This window comes from Anas acuta, chromosome 4 (assembly GCF_963932015.1).
Source record: "Anas acuta chromosome 4, bAnaAcu1.1, whole genome shotgun sequence".
Lineage (NCBI taxonomy): Eukaryota > Metazoa > Chordata > Aves > Anseriformes > Anatidae > Anas > Anas acuta.
The window spans coordinates 9,850,425-9,872,172 of NC_088982.1; the positions used below are offsets into that span (position 1 = coordinate 9,850,425).

At 37.1% G+C, this 21,748-nt stretch overlaps 1 protein-coding gene across 3 annotated transcripts in view; it reads left to right on the forward strand.

The window, feature by feature from the left end:
* The window catches only part of DOK7 (docking protein 7), a 65,746-nt gene extending 47,892 nt beyond the window's left edge, over positions 1–17,854 (forward strand). For all 3 annotated transcript variants that reach the window (XM_068679778.1, XM_068679779.1, XM_068679780.1), the window contains 5 exons: positions 2,190–2,232; positions 8,860–8,925; positions 10,057–10,128; positions 14,412–14,564; positions 15,985–17,854. In XM_068679778.1, coding sequence (XP_068535879.1) covers positions 2,190–2,232; positions 8,860–8,925; positions 10,057–10,128; positions 14,412–14,564; positions 15,985–16,121 — 471 coding nt within the window. In that variant the 3' untranslated portion in view covers positions 16,122–17,854. The remainder of the gene's footprint in view (positions 1–2,189; positions 2,233–8,859; positions 8,926–10,056; positions 10,129–14,411; positions 14,565–15,984) is intronic.
* Positions 17,855–21,748: the final 3,894 nt, after the last annotated feature.

The window sequence follows — 21,748 nt, forward strand, 5'->3', positions numbered from 1 at the left end:
ACCCCCCTGCTGAAATCAGCATCTTCTGTGATAGCACACAGTAACTGTAGGAACAAACAACATTCCATATGGTTAAATTAATGTTTTATTTTTATTTTTCCAAAATACTGCAGGATGATTTTTTTGTTGTTGTTTCAGAAATGAAATCTTGTCTATGTTTCTGATCCCTCCACCCCCTTTCCACTCTAAACAGTTGCTCACATTCAGCGTCTCTTATGTTAAAACCTACTGTTAGCACAAAAACTCCATAAACACTGAGGCTGGAGATTCCATGTCTGCAATAGGATCAGGCTGGTCTCCTGTCTGATGTGTGCTATGCTACTATTCTAGGCTGTTTTATGTTGCAGATATCAAAATGGCATTCAAAAAAAAAAAATCCTTACACCCCCAAAGGTCCAATGAAGCTCTTTTAATGTGTATTTTATTGTGTGAAGCAGAATCACTGTAATCTTTTCTAATCTTTTCCCACTTCAATGCAAGTTCCATCAAAGCCAAAGTCTTTCCACTTGCATTAAGTGAAGTTGGATAGAGTTGCTAACTCTGACAGTTTTTCTTGTATGTCACATTTATAGTTTCTGAAAAATGGAAGGCAGCTCAGAAAAAGAGATTTTTTGAAGTAGTAAACAAAAGGAAGGCTTAAAGTGATTAATATACCATCAAGAAAATAATCTCTGATTCTTGAATCAGAAGCTACATCACCACTTGAAAGCATCCTGACACATAATTTCCCAGAAAATATTGCTTCTGGGAATTTCTGTGCTTAGATTTTTATTTTATTATTATTTTGTTTTTCAGCTAGAATGAATCCCGTGAAATTCTTTTCCTTCCATCTCACTGTTCAGTGGTGTCACCTTGTTCTGAATTCAGCAATGCATTATGTAATAAGATTTACATCTTAATAAGTTTGCCTTAAGAAGACTTTGTGCAGGAATTAGTATGGCTTGAACTTTTTAGTACATAAATAAACTATTTTGTTTTCTATTGAGAAATTTTGGGGAAGTTAAAACAGTAAACAGTGCTTGTACAGAGGTGAAGATAAGTAGTATATATAAAATCCTGATAGCTTCTCAAAAGCTACCAGTTCATAGGAAAGCGTAGGAAACATATCAGAGGTCACAAGAAAGTCTGTGTGTTTAGATTAAGAAAACCGATGCCAGGTGTTAACATAAAATGGAATTTTACTGCTTTGGAATTGAGCAGTGTTGTTGCTCAGCTCCAGGAAGCATAGAGTGTTTTTCCACTTCAAAGTCCAAAAGATGCATTTATTAATCAAAAAGAATAGATCGTGATGATGAATTATTGCTCTTGTGAATATCCCAGAAGTAAAAGAGATCTCCTTGGCAGAGTGGTGGTCTGCAGCACAGAACATGCTGGCTTCATAGCCTACATTGATGTTTTAGTGTAGGAGCAGCCTTGATGCTGTCTGGAGATCAAAGTGCCAGAGCATCCTCCAGATCATCTTTGAATGACGTAGCATAGTTGGGAAAAATGTGGCCTGCATATTTTGGAACGTGCTTACTGTTGGGTGTGGATGGGCACTGGTACTCAGGCTGCCTGCTTTGATGTGCCTCAGCTGCCACTGTACTGATACCAGTAACGTAAAGTAACTGAGATGGCTCAAAGCTTTTCTAGAGAAATACCTTGATGTCTTGAGGAATTTGAAGGCAGTCTGAAGTCAGTCTGATCTCCAAAATAAAATGTGCTGGTTTTGTGCAGCTGGGACAAGCACACTCAACTTTGGTCTGCTCACAGCACCTACCATTTTAAGCAAATATAGACATGACCTTAATTAATCTGGTAATTATTTTATCTGTTACTCCAACTCAGTGCTAGCTGTGTCTGAATACCAAATTTTGTTGCTTTTTGTAGGTTGGTTCATGACTGATTCAATTGTGCTAAGCCTCATTGTGCTTGCTCCAGCTGTTGCAAAGCAACCAAAACAAAAAGTTAGCAAAGTTAGTTTGCTTTTACTAAGGTACACGAGGGTTTCACAACTTATGCCTGTTCTAAACACCTCCAGGTATGCACACTTTTGCCTGCTTGTGTTCCGGATTTGAACAGCATGTATTAAGACTTTGTGATGGTGGAGTGTTTTTTTCTGCCATTCTTCCTATACTTTGTATACTTTTTTTAATTTTTAAAATTTAATTTTTAAAGATTTTCATTCTAAAATTTTCTGTTTTCTTTAGGGATCAGCAATATTACAGTCTGGAGTCTTACCAGCTATACCAGGTAGGAACTACTTAGTTACTTGTTTTGTTAAAAAATAATGCCCAAATGGTCCCAAATGGTGATCAGCAAAACAGCAGACTTATGGAAATAGAACTAAAGACTGTATTGAGAAGCATCCTGCTTGTGGTAGGTTTTGCTGTTGCTATTCCTGAGACTGACATTTATGAAGTACATGTAATCTCTAGTATCTTCTGTTGCAAAGATTAATGTATTTGACTGTTTCCTTCATTTTATAATGTAAAGAGATTCAAACTTGTCAGTTTCTATAGAAAGTTATTTATTGCTTTTCCTGCTTACATTCTCGAAGTCAGGATGAAGTTCTTTTAGGCTATATTAACATCAAAGGAAAGGTTGATTTATATGTTTTGTGTATATAACCAGTTTTCTAAATAACACAAGACCACAGGAATGGATCCTTACCAGAGTCAATATAGTGTGGCTTCTCTTATGCCCATGAAACTGTTGACTGACACAGTCAGTAAATTATATCATCATTTTGCTTCACACATAACATTTTGTAAGGCTTTAAGTATGCTTGTTTTTGTGTACTGTCTCCATTTCATTCTTTGAGAGATCTGTGTAAGGAAGTTGTTTAGTTTCTTAAATATCTTTGTATTCATTAACTATCTACTTGATTATTCAATAGATCCACTGAATTTATCATGTACCCTACTTCAAAGAGAACACTACCTTGTGCTTGGGTTTCTTTATTAATTTAAAAAAATCTTACAAAAAAAAAAAAAAAAAAAAAAGTAGCTAACTGATGCTTGTGTGAACAAATCCAGTAAGATTCCTAGGATCAGGAGATGTCTTTGGAGAAGGTCATAAGTAATTCTATTCCTTTGTTTGCCTTAGCAGGAGAAAATCCAGAAGCATGTAGCAGATCTTATTCCTAGTTATTCCACTTGAGTCAGTGGAATTACTCCTGATTTATAGAGGTCTAAGTAGAAGCACAAATTGGATCATTACATCTAATTTTATTTTTCTATCTAATACTCAGGTTTCTAGTCCTCTAATCAACTCAAGGAAACCACAGCAATTCTTATGATGTGTGTGTAAATGTAGGGGAACTTGCATCTACAGCTAGGTGTGGTGGGTACAATATTATTTCTACACTGAGGTCAGTGGCAAATTAAGTGTGCATGCAAACAAGATCTGCTGAGAACTTGATCTCAGGGTATTCATGCAGGTGAAGGAGTTAGATGTTTTGAAAAAAAATTATCAAAAGCAAACTGGAAATGCAGATAGGCAGCTTTTAAGATCAACAAAAAGGGAAGATGCAATGCTGAAAAAATGGGTTGTTTTTCATATCTGGTACACTAGGAAAAGAAACGACTATTTGTTGCAATGCATATAAAATGCTTTAGGTGGATACAGAAGCTGAAGTTTTTAACTGTCTTTGTGGAGTCTTCAGCTCTCAAATAGTCTCATGTGATTCTGTTACTATGTATACCTGTAGAATTTTATTCTTCAATTTACATTTTTCATGTAATTTTTTTCATATTCTTCAGTTTACATTTTTTTTTTTTTTTAAACACAAACGCCAGCACACCTCTTTTAGTGCTACTGGTGTCCACTTGAACTGTTCAACAATTTTTGCTCTTGAGTGCCTCAGTTTTGTACCAACAAATGGAGTTACAGAGTCAGGATAAGTTGTTTAAATGTGTGTCAGTATATTGCTTGTGAGTGTGGGGGATGATATTCTCCTGCTACTCTCAGTTATGTATGCCGGGCAATAAAATAAGCTACTTCAGAGAAATGTGTCTAGTTCTAATGGCAAGCTGGAAAATGTTCATAAATATGGCAACAATTCTGAATTGTATTACTAGATAAAAAAATCAGGGTGAATCATTAAAGCCAGATTTAAATAATTCTGTTGCCTTTGTTATAAATAACTTTATAAAGATTGATTAGAAAGAGAGACAGAATTGATTTCCTGCATTTGTAGGATTAAAGTGTTCCCATTGTTAAAACTTTATAATAGAAATCAAGATAAGAGATGCTTTGGAGTTGTATGATGTGGATATGCCTGCTCTTAAGTGTAGTAGGTTATAGTTATGGTCGTTACGGACATTAAAATACCTTGACAGGAGATGAGAATTTGATTCAGATTTCCTGATTTCTGAGAATGCTGGGTTGTGGAGACACCTAGGTTAAGTACCTTTTGGTCTAAGCTCTCAAGAGGCTATACGGAGTTTCTCATGACTGCTTAAGAAATTTTGATCTAGTGGATACAATGTCAGAGATGTACACGTAGGTCATTTTCTCAGATTCTCCATATGTATTTTGAATTAAGGGATCATGAATGAAGTGCACATTCAGCGTTGAGAGCTGGAATCAAAGGACAGCACTTTTCGTCACAGGATGGTCAGCTAAAGAGCTCATTTCTCTCTTGGTTGTCCTTCTGGTGCTATAAATCACTGTGACGTGTTTTACAGGGAGTAGGAAAAACAAGGCTCAAGTGCTTGTCTAGTTCAAATCTCTGTCCCAAGGCTAGGATGTGCTTCTGGGTATGTGTCTGCTAGGTGTTTGTTTAGCGTGTTCTGTAGTGAGAATTCTTAATCCGTCTAATTTGTCTGAAGTCCTTTACTGTTCTTACATTTAGAATGCATTTCTGAATAGTTGAGGTGTTTCTTGCTGTAACTGAGGTCTGTCAGTTAAATCTTGTGCTCTTTTTTAGTTCATAGTAACAACTTAGATGGGATCATTCATCCCTTACTTCTGTCATCTTCATGCTCTCATTTAAAATATTTGAATTTTCTTAGCTGAGTAGAAGTCAGACACAGATCTTCTGTTTTATCAATTACATTTAAACCACTAGGTTATTCTGTGGAAAAAAAAGGCCACTATTTCTGTCCTTCATTGCTAACCTTTCCAAGTCAACTGAGCAGTCTGATTCCCAAGCCTCCTATTTAGAGAAGCAAAATTGAGAATGGGGTTGCAGATGTGCTTAGGGATCCTCTGCAGTCCCTGGAGAAAGCATTTCATGCAGGCTGTGTGCATTATTTTTCAGAAACTTTAGCCCCTGCCCAACACCAGGGAGTCTAAATGTCCAGCGATTCCTAGGAGCTAGACCCAGCCTCAGGCATTTTAACACCCAGATTAAATATCTGAAGTGGAAGCTCTGGTCTCCCTGTTCTGTGCTGCAGGCTCTGGTATTACAAAAATCAGTAGCTGAGTGGGAAAATAAGTCAAAAAATATTCTCTTTTGGAAGCCGTATACTTGAATATTGTAAAGTTTTGTGACTCTTAAATTTCTTTTATTTTTTATTTTTTGGCTGAACAGTTCCATTTTTTTTCCATATTGTAAATGAGCAAATTCATCAGCATTGTGACAGACGCTCTTGCTATCTGTCAGTCTCTTTGTTGTAATACCTACACAATGCTTGACTGAAGATGTTCTGAGAGGCTGAATTAAGAAATAAACATAAAACAATGCTGTGGATTGGAATTCAGCTGAAAAGTCAGGGTGTTGATTATGAACACAGCATCTCTATTACATTATTCTTAGGTAGATAGGGAGTCAAGGGAGATTAGAAAAAAGAATAAAATTAAGTATATAATGGTTGATGGATGCTGAAAATGAACTTGTCTGTCTGACAGCTTAGCTTTTATGATGGAAAAACAGGCTTTCTCGCAGGCATTTTTAATATTTTTATTGCAAACATGTTCAGCTTGATGCTTCTATTCCAGGCTTAGGAGTTTCAAGGAATTAATTGAGAGTGGTGAGAAAGAAGAATTTGGCTCATACTGAGTTGGTTATTGTTGCTTAGTTCGGAAATAATTCATAATTAACATAATTGTTTAGGATATATGTTATCTGTTCTTCAGCTGTAGAATAATATCCACAATGATACATTTATTGAGCCAGTAAAGGACTGTATGCTGAACAGTGTCCACTATACATCACGGGGCTAAGCATTACAAGAACCATAAGAGCCATTTTCATGGCTGTTTCTTGTGGTATGTGTGCTGTAGGTTGTGCTTATTTTTTGAAGAGTGCACATAAAGAAATTAACATACAGTTGAAAAAACTTTTCAAATAGTGGTTGTCTTCACTGAACTACTCTGGAGTTTTGAGTCTAATCATAGGTAGGAATGCAAAATATTCTGGAAGGAGGCAACTTATTTTCATTTTTTTTTACATTTTGAATATCATTGTCTCCTTATACGTTGAAGGAAGTAGAATACAAATAGCTTTCTTGATGAACTATTCAGTTATAACAAAGACATGAACGAGTCAGCCACACAGAATTGGATGGCATAGGAAACTGCAGAAATTTATTCTTAACAATCCCTTGTAAGATGAAAACAACAATGAAAGGGATTGTCTGTCTCCTACTGGATGTTCAGAAGCTATCTTGCTAGCTTTTCTGTTCCTGCAAGTGTTATCCTAGGATTCACAAATGAGAAACAAGACAGTATATGTGGTAGCTGTAAAGGAGAAGGAAGAAAATAGGTCAAACTCTGTTGACGTCTGTTTATACAGTGCAGTTCAAAGCTTCACAAGAATTCCATGAGAGATTTGACTATGTAAATACTTGTTAGTTGCCAGATTTGAAAATGAGGAAAATGCAACAGGTCAAACCCTGAAACATTAACATGGCTCTTTTAAAGCAGCTTCAAATCGGAAAATTTCAACTTGACCATAAATGGACTGGAACACTTTATGGTTGTAAATTTCCTTTCCTGTTGTGTGCGCTCTTCACAAATCCTAAAAATGTTGCTTTAAAATTCATATTTCCTGTAGAATGATTTCTATTGAATTGCATAAAGTTTTTGAGGGGAAAAAAATACCAGTTTTGTGGAGAAGCTGCTATTAGCATAAAGCTGTAGTCTTCTTCTCAAAGTGAGATGAGACTTTCAGCTGCATGAAGTATATTCAGATATACTTAATAATGCAGGGACAGAATGTTCTGAGGTGAGAAAAAGGAAAATCAGTCACAGTGAAAATACAAGTAAATCAGCTAGTCCAGGATGTCATACTTCTCTGTCCTATTTTTGTATTTATTTATATCAACAGCCTTGTTAAAAACAAAAGTTCAAAGAATATTTTTAGTGCTTAAGCTCTCTTCAGGATACATAAAGATTCTACAATCTGAACTCATTGGTTAAAATACAAAATCAGTTTTTTTCAGGATGGCATGCTTGAAAATTCTTGTAACCTTGTGTTACCCTAAACATGCCTTTGAGTACAAAGCAAAAAATGCAAAACCAAAGGTTTTGGTTCAGTCTTGTGCTTTTGAAATATGTTCACTATTTTTTAACCTATCATCCTCATTAAGTGAAATTATGTGTACTTTATTTAGATTTATTTTATAAAAGTGTGGAAATAATTTCATAAGCATGAAAATGATTACAATTAGAAAATAAAATCCATTAATATATACTTTATGCAGGGGAAAAAATAAAGAATTGCCATTTTCTTTAGGTTCCTAGGTCATATAGGTTTCTTAAGCACTTGAGATTGTATTTATCTAGCAGAATTTCTTCATGTTGCTTATGAATTATGTTAATTTTTGGATGCTATTTTAAAAACAATTTGCAGAGAGGTGTCTAACATGCTCAGAGACTATTCATCAGTTTTGAAGACAGTATTAATTTTATACCTGATCCCAAGCACCCAGCAGCACGTGGCATAGCTGCCCTGTCACCAGTGGCAGGGTTACTCATAAGCACAGCCTCCTACCTCATTTCTGTTAAGTACCACTTACTTGCACAAGAAGTTCCCTTGAAATTATTCATGTCAGGAAGTAAATGCCACTCACCTTGATTAAGGCACTCATTGTAAGAACAGCAGAGAGAAGAAATTCATGGCTGGATAACAATAATTCTAACTGAACAGGTAGGTATAGTCCTGATTAGTTTGCTGGTTGTGTAAAGAAGGGATATGGGGATGCAGACAAACATGCACCACTTAGTATGTTTCTGAGCTGCTGGCTTATCGTCCTTCAAGCTTCCTTATCTAGAATTGTGTTTGGGACATTCATGATGATCTGAATACGGCAGAAGAAAGAAGACTGAGCCATCAGACATGCCCTTGGTAAAGCTTTTCTGGCTGTAGCACTCTAAAGCTAGATCCTTCACCTAGCCTTCAGCTTGCCCCCATTCATGTATTCTTATATCACTGAACAGTGGACTACTGAACTGAGATACAGTTATTCCCGTTAATTTTGTTAGGTTTTGGATCCAGTCTGGTGAGATTTTAATGACAGCTTTAACTTTGTGGCTACCAAAGCTGTGTTATGGATTGCAAAGGCAACTCCTCAGTTTTTTACTGCCATTTTACTTCTCGGTTGAAGATGACCTTCTCTGTGAGTAAGGTCACCATGAAAAGGGAGGCCAGATATCTCAAAGTTTTATAGAAGGCATCCTCTCTTTCTAAAAACCAACAACCCAACCAAAACAAGAAAAACAAAGTTAGATTATAATGCCACAATCATCTCAGGATAAAGAATTTTGCAAAAAAAAAAAAAATACTGCTTGAAGGAAGAACAGAGACTTGTATTTTTCACTGGAATTTTTCTTGATGTTTCAGAAACACTTACTAAGAATGATGATGCACAGCAGATATCTAATATTAGCAACAGGTATTTAGGTTTAATATGAATATCTCTCTGAAAACAGGTGCTTCTTCTGTCATGGCAGCTTCTGGGTCTCTGAAACTACATAAAGGGCACAGTCTGCAAGCTGGTAGGTACAACTGGTTATGAGGTGTGTGTGTGTGCATGTAAGTTTAAATTAATTTCAACTTAAAATATTTTAAACTTCAGAAAATGTAAAAAGTAATGTATGATTTGATTCCCTATTGTAACACTTACATATCTTTGGGTTTTTTGCTTTGCAGGTTTTTGTTAGAAAGGCATTGACAGATGGGATAAGTTTAGAAGAGGCAGTGACAGATGAGATAAGTGTCAGAGCATAGGCAGTAATTTTATTCACAGCAGTAAAATGTTGTCAGCACTTTAGCAAAGGGCACCCACTAAAAAAAAAAAAAATCAAAAATCAAAACAAAACAAAACAAACCCCAAAACCCATAACCCCAAAACAATACAACAACAAAAAACCCACCTCAGGCCATGAGACATTTTGTACCCTAGCAAAGAGATGCTGGAAAAGAAAAAACAAACACATTTAAAGATACTTATGGTAATGGGGGAAAAACAACGTTAGCGGGTAAAATTGTGAGCATTTGTCATTCAGATTTAATACCAGTACGTTCATACTATGGGCATAGCTTTTCAGCTTGCCTTATTTGAACTGGGGTGGAGTCTGAGATCACAATGGAACACGAGCATCTTTTTTCAGCTTAGCGCTCTGGAAGCACCAGTGATGTTGTGCAACCTGGCTTCTTGCAAAGATGACGATTTGCACTTGGAATGAGAAGTTATCTTTGGAAGGGCTAGTTTAGGCACTTTCTACAGAGCTTTGTCAGAAATCAAGAAGTTATCCATCATACTGGAGGTGGAATTTTAACAAGAGTCTTCCAGATGCTCCCAAGATCACCCACGCTCTTCTCCCTGATTCATGCATTCAAGACAGCTCCGCTCCCGCATCAATGTATAGCAAAACATGCTGTTGACTTTAGTGGCCTTCAGTGTGAATACTTTTAAAAATGCCCTATTGTTTATTTATTTGTTGTTGCTCTCTGTAGAAAATTCTGATATCATCACAGAAAAGTCAACACTAGCCACTGTTATCCTTTCTTGGATTTTTTTCAGTATGACTATTTGGATTAGAAGGTTACAAGTCCAAACCTAAAATTGCGTTTTCATTAAGCAGATTCCCACCTTTGAAGCCATTGATGGTTTTCCTGTATTCTAGGTCCTAAAGGTGGTTATGAGATGCTGACACTTCATTCAGAACCTGGAACTCCTACTAGCCCTGAGGAACCTGGTGAGTAAAGATCTTCGCAACTAGTTATATCAGAGGACTACACTAACATCTCCTGTTTCTTTCTCCTTATTTGCTTTTATATTGTGAGCTCTTCTAAATGTTGATTTTTTCTGAGGTGATGGCCTTTGAACATGTCAATTTTACATGTATGTTCATACACGCACACACGTGCACACAGTTAACTTCGGGTGTTGGTGTTCTTTCTGCGAACAACACTTGTTGAAAGAAAGGCTGAAACACCAGTTTCAAATATCATTCTCTTCTTCTCTCCACAATCATACCTATGTTTGCCTTTCCTTTCTTTTTCTTTTCACTCTTATCAATGCTACTCCATTTCCTGTTTTTACGCTTCTCCTGTTACTGATTTAAATATTTCTTTTGGTTCTACTTTTTCTCCCTTTCTCAGAAAAAATATCAGATATGACATTCAGCTTCCCAAAGCCTTTCACCTATTTACCCCTATAGTTTGCTAGTTTTCCTGCTAGCTAGCTTTGAGGGCACTTGACTTAAACTCCTGCTACATCACTTTAATAGCGTATAGAAAAACTTCAAAAATTATCTTTTCCTTAATAGCTATTGCGCTGTATCAGTCCTTACGATTGTCTTTTGATTATGATTTTAACTATTTTGGGGTGCACGTTTTCAGTGCTATGGATCTGCCAAATTCATTTGAAATACTCAAGACAGAATCATTTAGCTATTTCTGATAATAATGTTTGGTGCAGACTTAAAGATTTCTCCTTTGTTGTTGTTCTTGTTTTTTAGTTCGCTTTTGTTTTCCTATTGTTTTTAACATTCACTCAGTTGCTTTGGAACAACAGCTTGTCTGATGGTCAGAAATTGGTTGGTTACTTCTTGGACGTCCCTGTTTTTATTCATTTATTTATTTTTAAAAATGAAAATCTGTCAGAAAATTGGTCGGTTTACAAGTCTTTAAAATTTTTGAAATGTACAGTAGATTCCTTTGATTTAAATAGCTTAAGTCTAGAGAGATTACAGTATTGTGGATCCTACTGTAACCTCTGACAACTCTTACTGTTACCCAACATTGTATGAGCTCTCTCTGCTGTTCATAATGCAGTCCAAGAAGAAGAAAAAGTCCCCCTTTATTAACAGCTGCTGCTGTTTGGATATAGGAAGTCATCCTCTTCTGTGCTCTAAAAAGACCACCTACTGCCTTTCCATTTATATCCTGACAAAGTCCGGATTGGATGAAAAGAGAAATAGTGATTTGGACAAATAAAGTTTTGATATGAGTATTATGTGCGGACAAAGAAGGGAACTTCATGGAGAGGAAGAACCTGAAAGTGATACCATTTTTCCTCTGCACTCCTCTGCCCCAACTTAACCTCAGACTCTAAGGTGACCTCTCTCTAGTTCTTAGCACTCAGAAGCTGTCACTCCTGCAATCCAGGGAACACACAGGAGTGATTTATGATGCCTTATTTGGTATTGGATTTTACATTTCCATTTGAGATGGACCTTATAAATGAAAGTCAACATAATTTGATCAAGTTTCTTCCCTTCATAACAGCTGATGAACCACACATATGCATCTTACTACCCCTTCAATTTAGTACTCCTTTCTTAAATGATGACAGACAGAGCTTGTGGCACTGAGTCTTCTGCTTGCTTATGACAACTGTTTTTCCACCAGCTTACTCAGATATATGTAAATATATATAGTTGTGGAATTATTATGATCTGGTTCTGGAGAAAGCTAGCATTATTCATTGACCAAAATGTTTTAAAAAGCAAAAACAACCCCCCTTCATCTCTCCCTTCCCCCAGGCTGTTGCCAAAGATAAACATGGAAGAAAGAAAATCAGAAATGCATTGCTTTAAAATGCAATAGCAACCAATCAGTAGTGATCATTGTATTTATAAAAATATATTTAACAAACTTTTTTTTTTTTTTTTTAATAAAATGTAATGGATGATGGCATTTAGGCAGTAACAACAGTCAAAACCCATCTTCTCTGGAAACTCACTTGACAGAGGCATTTTAATGTTAAGTACTTACTGACCTCTGCAGGCCATGGAGCACTCCTCCTGGCACTACCTGAAGTACGAGGCAGTGGCAGTAACTCGCTTAGTTATTAGTTAAATTATGACTTCTTGGGACACTGAGGACTACACATCTGCATCTTTATCGTGTGATTGTACTGTGTAAATATCATTGATGTTTTCAGGGCTTTTGCTCAGCTACTTGCAAATTCTAGGCCCCAGACTTCCTTCATTGAATACCTAACATGATGCTGCTGGTCACAACCAAAACCCAGCAAGCACAGAGTTCCTCTTGATGCAGGCAAGCTGCTCAGAGTCTTCATGCAAGATCTGGAGAACCTGAAGCAGGATTCTAGCCTGACAGAAACCTGAAGTTCAACAAAGGGAAGTGCAGTGTCCTGCACCTGGAGATGAACAAACCCAGGCACCAATACCTGCTGAAGAAAAGGACCTAGGGGTCCTGATGGACACCACATCAAACACAAGCCAACAGTGTGGCCTTGCCAGGAAAGTGGCTAATTGTATCCTGGTCTGCATTAGGCAAAGCATGACCAGCTGGTTGAGGGAGGTGGTCCTTCCTCTACTCAGCACTGAGGGGGGATCTTATCAATATATAAATACCTAAAGGGACGGTGCAAAGAGAGTGGAACCTTGTTATTTTCAGTGGTGCTCTGTGATGGGACAAGAGTCAATGGGCACAAAATGAAGCAAAGGAGGTTCCCTCTGAACATCAGGAAACACTTTTTTACTGTGAAGATGATAGAGCACTGGCACAGGTTACCCAGAGAGGTTGTGGAGCCTCCTCCTTTGAGCTATTCAAAAGCTGTCTGGACATGGTCCAGGGCAAGCAGGTTTTGGTAGCCCTGCTTGAGCAGGGGGATTGGACAGAATGACCTCCAGAGGTCCCTTCCAACCTTAACCATTCTGTGATTCTCAAAACAACGCTTTCCATTTTGTCCTATAAGGTGACCTGAGTTGGGTACAACTCACAAAACAAATGATGGGAGAGAGTGTGCATAGGTGGATCCTGGTGATCCTGGTGATGAATGTGTAAACTTGCAGTTTGTCATCTCTCTGTGCTGACCTGAACTATGAATTCTAAGTTACCCATGCCTTCTGAGAATGTAGCAGCCATGGTACTGTAAGCTTTAGCATCGCCCTAGAAAGTGTTTAATGGTAAGAACTCCAACAGGCCTGGGCAGACAGGTGATAACTGGCTTTCTGAATAGTACCGTAAGGGTGGGACTCAAAGCCTTGTCTAGGCACAGACAGAATACAGCTTTGTATTTGGGTCTCCTATAGCCCAAGTAATTCTGGGAAGTCTTTCTGCTGGTATTTCATCAAGACTGAAAAGCTTGATGTAGGTGCCTGATGTCAGGTGGGGTTTGAAGGCTGAAATGCTTGGCAGGCCAGTGAATGGAACATTAACCTTTTATCTTCTCTCAGTTTCACTTCTGACAAGATTAGAATAATTGGAAATAGTACTAGAGGGGGTCTTGAGAAGTCATCCAATAGACAATATAGTCTCCTTTAAGTCACAATTGTTCTATAGAGAACTATTTCCTGGTAGGCATTAACATCTCTCTTTTTCAGACAATTCTAGACACAGACATTCTTCAGCTTCTGTGGGATTATCATTAGTGTTCTTGTGATCTTAACTATTAAAGATATATTTCCAACTGTCTAATTTACTTTTTTTTTTTTTTCTTTTTTTTTCTACAGTTGAAATCTTTTATTACTTGATCTGTCCCCACTTGGCATCAGTCCTGCTAGGAAAGCTGTCTGCACAAGATTGCCTTTCCCTTGTTTTAAGCAGTTCTTCAGTCTCTGTTTTTGTGACATGCTTTCTGAACTTCTACTGGTTTTGGGTGCTCTCTTGCATGTGCTATAATAGTCCATATCTTCCTAGAACAGGCTGCTTCATGTAAGGCTTTATTAATCTGAGCTGTAGCTGATAGCCTTGTGAAGTAATGTTGCATACCTTGCATCTGTTAGAAAATTTCTGTGCAGTGTTTGTTTTCTGACACAACCCAATGAGATCACAGGCAGTGGTCTGTGGTCTTCTGTGTAGATCCTGATTTGATCGGTCTCTGACAATATTTTCTGTAGAAGCTTTGGTCTTCTCATGTCCCATTTAGGATTGACAAATATACCATTTGGTGAGCTGTGTTGTTACTGCTAAATGTTTTCTTTCAGAATATTTGGCAGAACAGTGTGTTTTATGAAATTGATCACTGGTCATCACAGTGTCTATAATAACATATTATTTATTTTAGAAGGGGCAGTAGGTTATTCAGCTGATGTACCTGCATCAGATCGACCCCACAGTGAGACAGCCACCTATGTTAATATTCCTGTCAGTCCGACTTCCAAAAAACAACTTCATTACATGGAACTGGAACTTCAAGAACCTACCACAAGCATAAGAGGTAAGGAAGTCTACAGTACTATTTAAACAGCAAAGGATGCAGTAACGCAGAATGTACATGGTATGGGGAATCTTAATTTCTCATCTACCCATTTAGCCTCTGGCTAACTGTGGAGTTGTACCCAGGTACGTTTGTGAAGCACTTCTTGTAGCTGCTGACTCTTTTGGGAAAGATTTTGAACTAACAAGGTTCTATAAGATGTTGCATCCCTCTGACAGGTGCATTGTATATGCAATCCTAAAGTGAACATTTCTATGTCTGCGGAGTTTGACAGACAGTAATTTGCTTCGTGTTCTCAAGAGTTTCATTGCATGTATTAGGACTGCATTTGTTTAATTTTCCTTGCTTGGCTTCAGAGACAGGGTTGTGGGTGTAGGTGTACAAGGCTTGCTTCTAAAGGTACTGAAGAAGACACTGCCTGTAGAGCCATGCAGCAAATGCTTCAGAACAGAAATATGGTGTTCTGTCTGCTTTCCATGTGAAAAGGCTGCAGAGAGGAAGCTAGCAGAAGCATTTGATTCCCTTTCACCCCCTGATTCTTTGGTCTGCATATGGGTTTTTACTTCTAATGCTTCATTTGGAGAATTAGCACATAAATCTGCATTATAACTACCATGTACGGTCATTTAGAGGTGTAAGGAGGAATGCCTTACAGACAGCTAATCCTAATCAGGATTTGGCATTCAATTCCTTAGTATTGATAGATTTTCCATGCTTAATTTTCAGCTACTGATATTTCAATTTTAATACCTTTAATATCAGCATGTTTACAATTTTGAAATGCTAGCACTCTTTTTTTTTTTTTTTTAAATAAATATAGATCTCTGTATAACACCCTGTTGAGATATGAGAGTGATGTTTTATTTTAAAGACAGTAAACCAAGGCATTAAGAATGAAGAGATTTATTTCCATAAACTGACATGAACTTTCTTAAATGTCAAACGCTAACCCATGCTCAACTTGTATAACTTTGAAGGTGCTGATAATAACTATTTTAATCTTTCATATTAAAGTTTTTCCAGCTTCTGGAGTTGTATGTCTGCACCCTCACAGAACTGTTCTTCTCTTGAACAGGCTGAGCAGCTTTTATCTATCTCATTGCCAATTATTGGACTAAATTGTCATTTTGTTCAATTTTGTCGTCTACTGGGAGGAGCAGGGGTGAAAACTAAAACTTGGAGCAAAAATACAAGCATTTCAGATTCTTATTTGATGAAAAGCAAATACCTGAAATATCTAGATAACAAAGCTTCTTTAGTTGTGTTTATCACCTTACTCCATTATAGAGACTGCTGCAATGCCAGACCAAGATCCACATAGAAAATCCAAGGAAGAAGTCTCTCAATAGCTTAACACTCGGTCAGTCTTATTCTGGACTGTGTGGTATAGTCTATTATACCATTTTGTTTGGTGTTTCAGGGAGTGGATCATCCCGATATGCACAGATTGACATCACAGCCACCGAGACAGCCCACAAAGTGGGAACACAGCATGCGCAGTGCAGGGAGGAACGCTTGCAGGAGCTGGAGCAAAAGAAGAAAGGGGCTCAGCAGTGACCTGTCTAGCAAAGAACTTTTTGCTCACCATAAGCTGGTACTAATTTAACTTCCAAAAGATTCACATTTATTGTTAAAAATACAAAAGCTGCCACTGAATATTTCATTTATACCAGATTCATTCCAATATATTGATTCCTAATTGGAAAGCTGGTAGCGTGAGGGGTGTGTGCGTGTTCTCTCCTCCTTTCGTTCTCTCCTCCTGTCGTTCTCTCCTCCTTTCATTCTCTCCTCCTTTCATTCTTTTTAAAATTTGGTTGTAAATTCCGGAGTTTTTTTCCATATACAATAGATGTAAGTTATCTTTTTGTGTAAGTCTAAAGTCATATAAGAACCTGGAACAAATTCCAGCATTTATGAAATTGTGGCATTTTCTTTAAAGATAAAGAACTTGAATGTGTGCAGGAAAGGGAATGTGAGTGTGTGTGTGGTATGTGTACACATAAGTTTGCATGCGTGCATTTGTATGTATGTAAGCACACGTTACAGATAAAATATATGTATATATCTGAGTGTATAAATTATGTAAAACCTTTATTAATATATTAATGAAACTTTACAAAAGCAAGAAAACTCAGTGCCTGATTTTTGCAGGCACAGTTTTGTTTAATTTATATGCTCTTTTATGGACATGCTTAAAAAGATCTATGGGTAATTCAGTTTTATACCTCACTAAGAGTTCTGTAGCTTTGGCTAAAATTGCTCAGCTTTAAAAGATGTGGTGTCAGGGGTGCGTACAGACAAGGGTGCACACAGACAAGAACACATACACACATATATAACATAATTTAATTATACCTATAAACCTTAGTAATTTGAAGGGATGTTTAGGGGGCTTCTGTTCTTAAAAGCTCCGTTTTAGACAACATGAACTTCGCTTTCATCACTGCTGAGTACCTGTAATTCTTGTCAAATTTTACTGCATCTGAACATACACATGACTTATAAAATGAGGTTTCACACTTCTCATACAGAAAAGCTTAAAAACAAGTTACTCAAAAGAAACAGTCACTTTTGAATGTGAGTTCTTTATTTATATCTCCAAAACTATGCCTAATGTACCAGCATCAAAATTGAATCATCCACCTTGACACTAAAACTTCTGTCAAATAATTCTCTATTGTCCCTAAATAGCAAAAAAACAGTTCTGGGTAAGAGCATGATGTCTTCAGAAATGCTACAGAATCGACAGAAAAAAAGTTCTCTTGTAATATAGGTTTATCCACAAGTCTTTGCCAACTTGCTTTTGTACAGTGAGATTGTATGATACAAAACTTGACTTAATTTCTTGTGTTGCATTGTCTATGTAATTATTGTTTTCTGCGTATTTGTCCCCAAACAAAATGTTATTTAAATAAAACGTGAATGTAAATATGGCAGTTACCCTACACTAAAAAATTAGTGTAGTTACAAAGAAAACAAAGTTTTGACCTGTAATAATGTACCACCTTTGGCTTCCAGTGGTTATCAAGAATGATATCTTGGGTATTGCAATCTTTTGACTGTGCCTTCATAAGACACAATATCACAGCCCAATTCTGTTTTTTAGATATGCATAATTCATAATATTGGTGAATGTAAATTTTGTGCAAGAGAGGGTTCACTATGTGACCTGGTAGGAGAGGCAGTTACTTGTTTTTGAGACAGAATTTGGCCTTTAAATTTATTTGATTGTAGTCTCAATAGTAATGTAAAATATCAGAAATCTCTCAAATAAAAAAATACTCACTTGAGAGTTGATTAATGCCATTGTCATCTGTTCTGTGCTGAGATGTACTTTCCTTTTTATCAGCCTAACTTATTTCTGAAGGGAAAAAGGAATATTTCTTATGAGACTCCCAGTTTAAGTGGTGGTATTATTAATATTATTATTATTATTTATTATTATATGACAAATGGGCAGTGGTGATCTACATTATAAACACACATTTAGTACAACTAGGGTAGCCTGGACTTGAAGCTCCTTGGGAACAGGATATCAGAGCCCAGGGCTCACCAGGCCTAATAACTGCTCTTCCATTAAGAGACTCCACTAGAGGACTTGCAGGGACAAAACCCTTGTGATGTGCCTATTTATACTTGATATTTAAAATGTGCATTGCTTGCCTGATGCACTGAAATGCAGTGTTTTCCACTTTCAGTCTTTGTTTAGTCAGTGTTTCAGAGCTGTCTTCTGATATTGGAGTAAAAAGTTGGGGTCTCAGAAGGCTGGTGTTTAGATGTAAGTAGTGGATTTCCTTGTGCTGTACCATAACCAGTGCAAAACTGTTTTCATGATGTACTGAGTTGCTTTCTACCTCCTATAGTTGCAGGATGTGTGACAACAGGATGAAGCAAATGCCCTTGTTGTATTGTCTCCAAGTCATACGTTGGCCTTGATCTGACATCTGCATGGAGCAGAGCTTTTACCTGCATGGACTCAGCATTTAGCAACCCATCTACAGGACTGTACTTGTAATAGTTGCAGCATTGTGATATATAACGAAGCCTCAATATTTCTATTGCAAAATCATATCTACCAGGAAAATATATCACCCAGGTTCTCTGCAAAGGCTGCCTTTCTTAAAACTGCTTGCACTGGGACTTTGCAGCACAGGAGGAGATTTGATGAGATGCTAAAGGTCATCAGACTGCTGCTGGCCTTACAGGAGGAGTCACAGTGTTAAAATGTGTTTTTTTCAGGTTAAAGGGGGTGTGAATCAGCACATTCATGTGGTTCTCTGTGTGCATGGGTTTGTGTATGTCATAGTAATTTCAGCTAGGATTGTCTAGATGGTCAGATATATTTATAGTCTTTGTTAATATTAACATAATTATCCTATAAGGCTTTCCACAAATGGAGTAATTTGCTTTCCAGATTTCTACTTCTCTTTTTGTACTTACCTTGAATAAGTCAAATAGAAAAGATGATTTTCACTTGTTTTTTAAATTTGGTTCCTATTCTCATGCACTAAATTACGTTGCAAAATGTTCAGGAGGCTGAAGCAGCAAGTCAAACCTTACTGTTGTGCCTGTTAAAAACCGGTTGCTTTTTATTTTTATGGTACCTTGCAATCCTTGCTATCATGTTATAGGCTTGACATTTTTGTTGAGGAAATCACAGCTTTCTCACTAGAACAACAGGAGCTCACAGAAATGCAAACCATTTTATTTTATTTTATTTTATTTTATTTTATTTTATTTTATTTTATTTTATTTTATTTTATTTTATTTTATTTTATTTTATTTTATTTTATTTTATTTTATTTTATTTTATTTTATTTTATTTTATTTTATTTTATTTTTTCTAAATAAATAAAGTGCCTCCTATTTCCCGTGGCAAACTGGGAAAAATGAAAGCCAAGTTGCAATCCTATGAGTAGACTTGTGCTCACCATGTAGCTTCCATTGGTTAACACCGGTAATGCCGATAATGTCCAAATAATTGGGGGATTATTCACACATCTGGTGTAAGTGGTCTAAAATGCAGTTTAATATGGGTTATGATTGTTGTAAGATGATTAAAATTTCAGAACTCTTTGCACAAAAACAAAACAAAACAACTCCAATACTTTTGGTCATAAATGTGACTTGTAACTTCTGCTGGCACAAGTGAAGGCTTTGCTCATTTTTAATTTAGCATTCTCCTCTTAGTGAGCTCTCCCCTTCTCTCCCCTTGCCCTTACCAGGAGTATGGGAATCAACTATGAGAAGGACAAAACCATGTGATGCTGCTGGTGCTTCTGTAGGATGTTCTTGAAGTATATTAATGTGCCAGCTTGTGGACAGTGCTCTCAGAGATGAGAAAGCAGGCTGTCAGCAAGGGAAGTGTCTGGGCATAACAGTTAGATCTGGACCAATCTATGCCATCACCGAGCTGTCTCTGCCATGCATCTGTTTTGCACATCTGTGTGTCACGTGTGTGTGCCTCTTTCACTCTGGTCGTCTTGCTCCGTCGGTTACTGCCAAATGTAACTACTGCTCCAGTGTGTTTTTATGGTCCTGTTCACAAACTGTTATGGAACAGTTTTATATTTCAATGATGGAATTTCTCCAAGTCAAAAACGTGCTGCTGGGGTTTGGAGGCATTTTCTTGCTGAATGATGCAAATAGTTGCCTGGGTTTTAACAGCACTGCGGCACCTGCAGGGAAAATGCCAGTAGGTGCCTTTAGGTATCTAAATGTGCATGAAAATGTGCCCCAAGAGTTGTTTTTAGCAAATAGCTTGGAAAAATTCCTCACTTTCCTCCCTGCTGTAGACTTAAACAAACAAGTTTTAATTATTGTAGCTTGGAAAACTATACTTGAATTTGAATTATGGATGATTACACTTTATAAAAATGGTGCAGCAACACGCACACTTCAGTTAGTACCTTTTCCAGTGTGGCCAGGATAACATACACATTCTTTGCTAAAATGATCACAGGAAGAACACATGGGATTTTTTCGATTGCTGGCTGCTCATTTCTGGGAAAATTCTGCATTTTTTTAGATAACGTTGTTACATTTTTGTGTCCCTGTTTACCTGGAAAGATCCTCAGCTATCATTCCGCCAGCTACATGAGCATTACTTTGAAGTCAAGCTTGAAAACAAATGTTACTTTAACATCATGCAGCAATAAGACCAAACAAAACAGAGTAAGGATGGGAGACTTAGAATTTATTCAGCGGAATTTTGTAAGGACTAGCTTATGTAAACATATGTTTTTTCAGTGTGGGTGAGTAGAATTAAAGAAAAGTGCTATTTTTTTTTTCCAGTTAGGATTTTTTCTGATGATTGTGGTTTCATGCTCTCCCTGAAAGATGATGGGCTTCATGGTAGCCTCACTCTGATACTTAGGTCTGTGATGATCAAGTGGATACAGCCTAGAGTACAAATAATTCACATCCTGGATTATGATAAAATATGCAGTGGTCAGGTTTGGAAAAGTGCAGCTACCAAGTGAACTTTGAGTTTGGTAAGGACTTCAGAGTGAGGGGAAGTTAACTTTAAAATTTACTTGCTTTTAAGCATTTGTCTGCATCAGAGCATCTAGAAATAATTCAAATTTATTATCCCACTGTGTACACCGAGGCGTATGTAACATCACCATTTTACTGAAATAAGAAGTGTCAGTTTGAGGAATGTGTAGTGGGGGGTGGGATCAGAAAGCAGAGTTAGCCTGACAGTAATTTATCTCTACATTACATTACACTGTTGTGAAATCCCTAAAAAAAAATAATAAAATAATAATATCCTAGCACTTGATATTGTATAAGTTAAATTTCACTTATCTGTGGGCTGAGCTAACAATTTATGGGTAGTTCAACATACAGAAAATAGAGCAGATTGTGTACTCAGAAGGGAATCTGGCCTTTGGATACCAAAGTTTTATTATGTAAGGAGTTGCTCGGGTTCATCACAGATCAGTGTCTCTCTGCTGCTGCTGCTGAAAGATGTGCCTTGTGGCATGCCCTTGGCTGCTGCATGCACTTTGTCCTTTTACAGGCAATGCTTCGCAGTACTGGCCACAAATTCAGAAGCACAGCAAAAAATTCCTACTGGGAGTTTGGCAGAGAAGTAGGTAGGTGTCAGCAGAGAGCTGGAAAGCAAGTTTTTATTTGCTAGTGATTGTAGAGAAAAGAGTAGGGTAGCGGCAGGAGGGTGT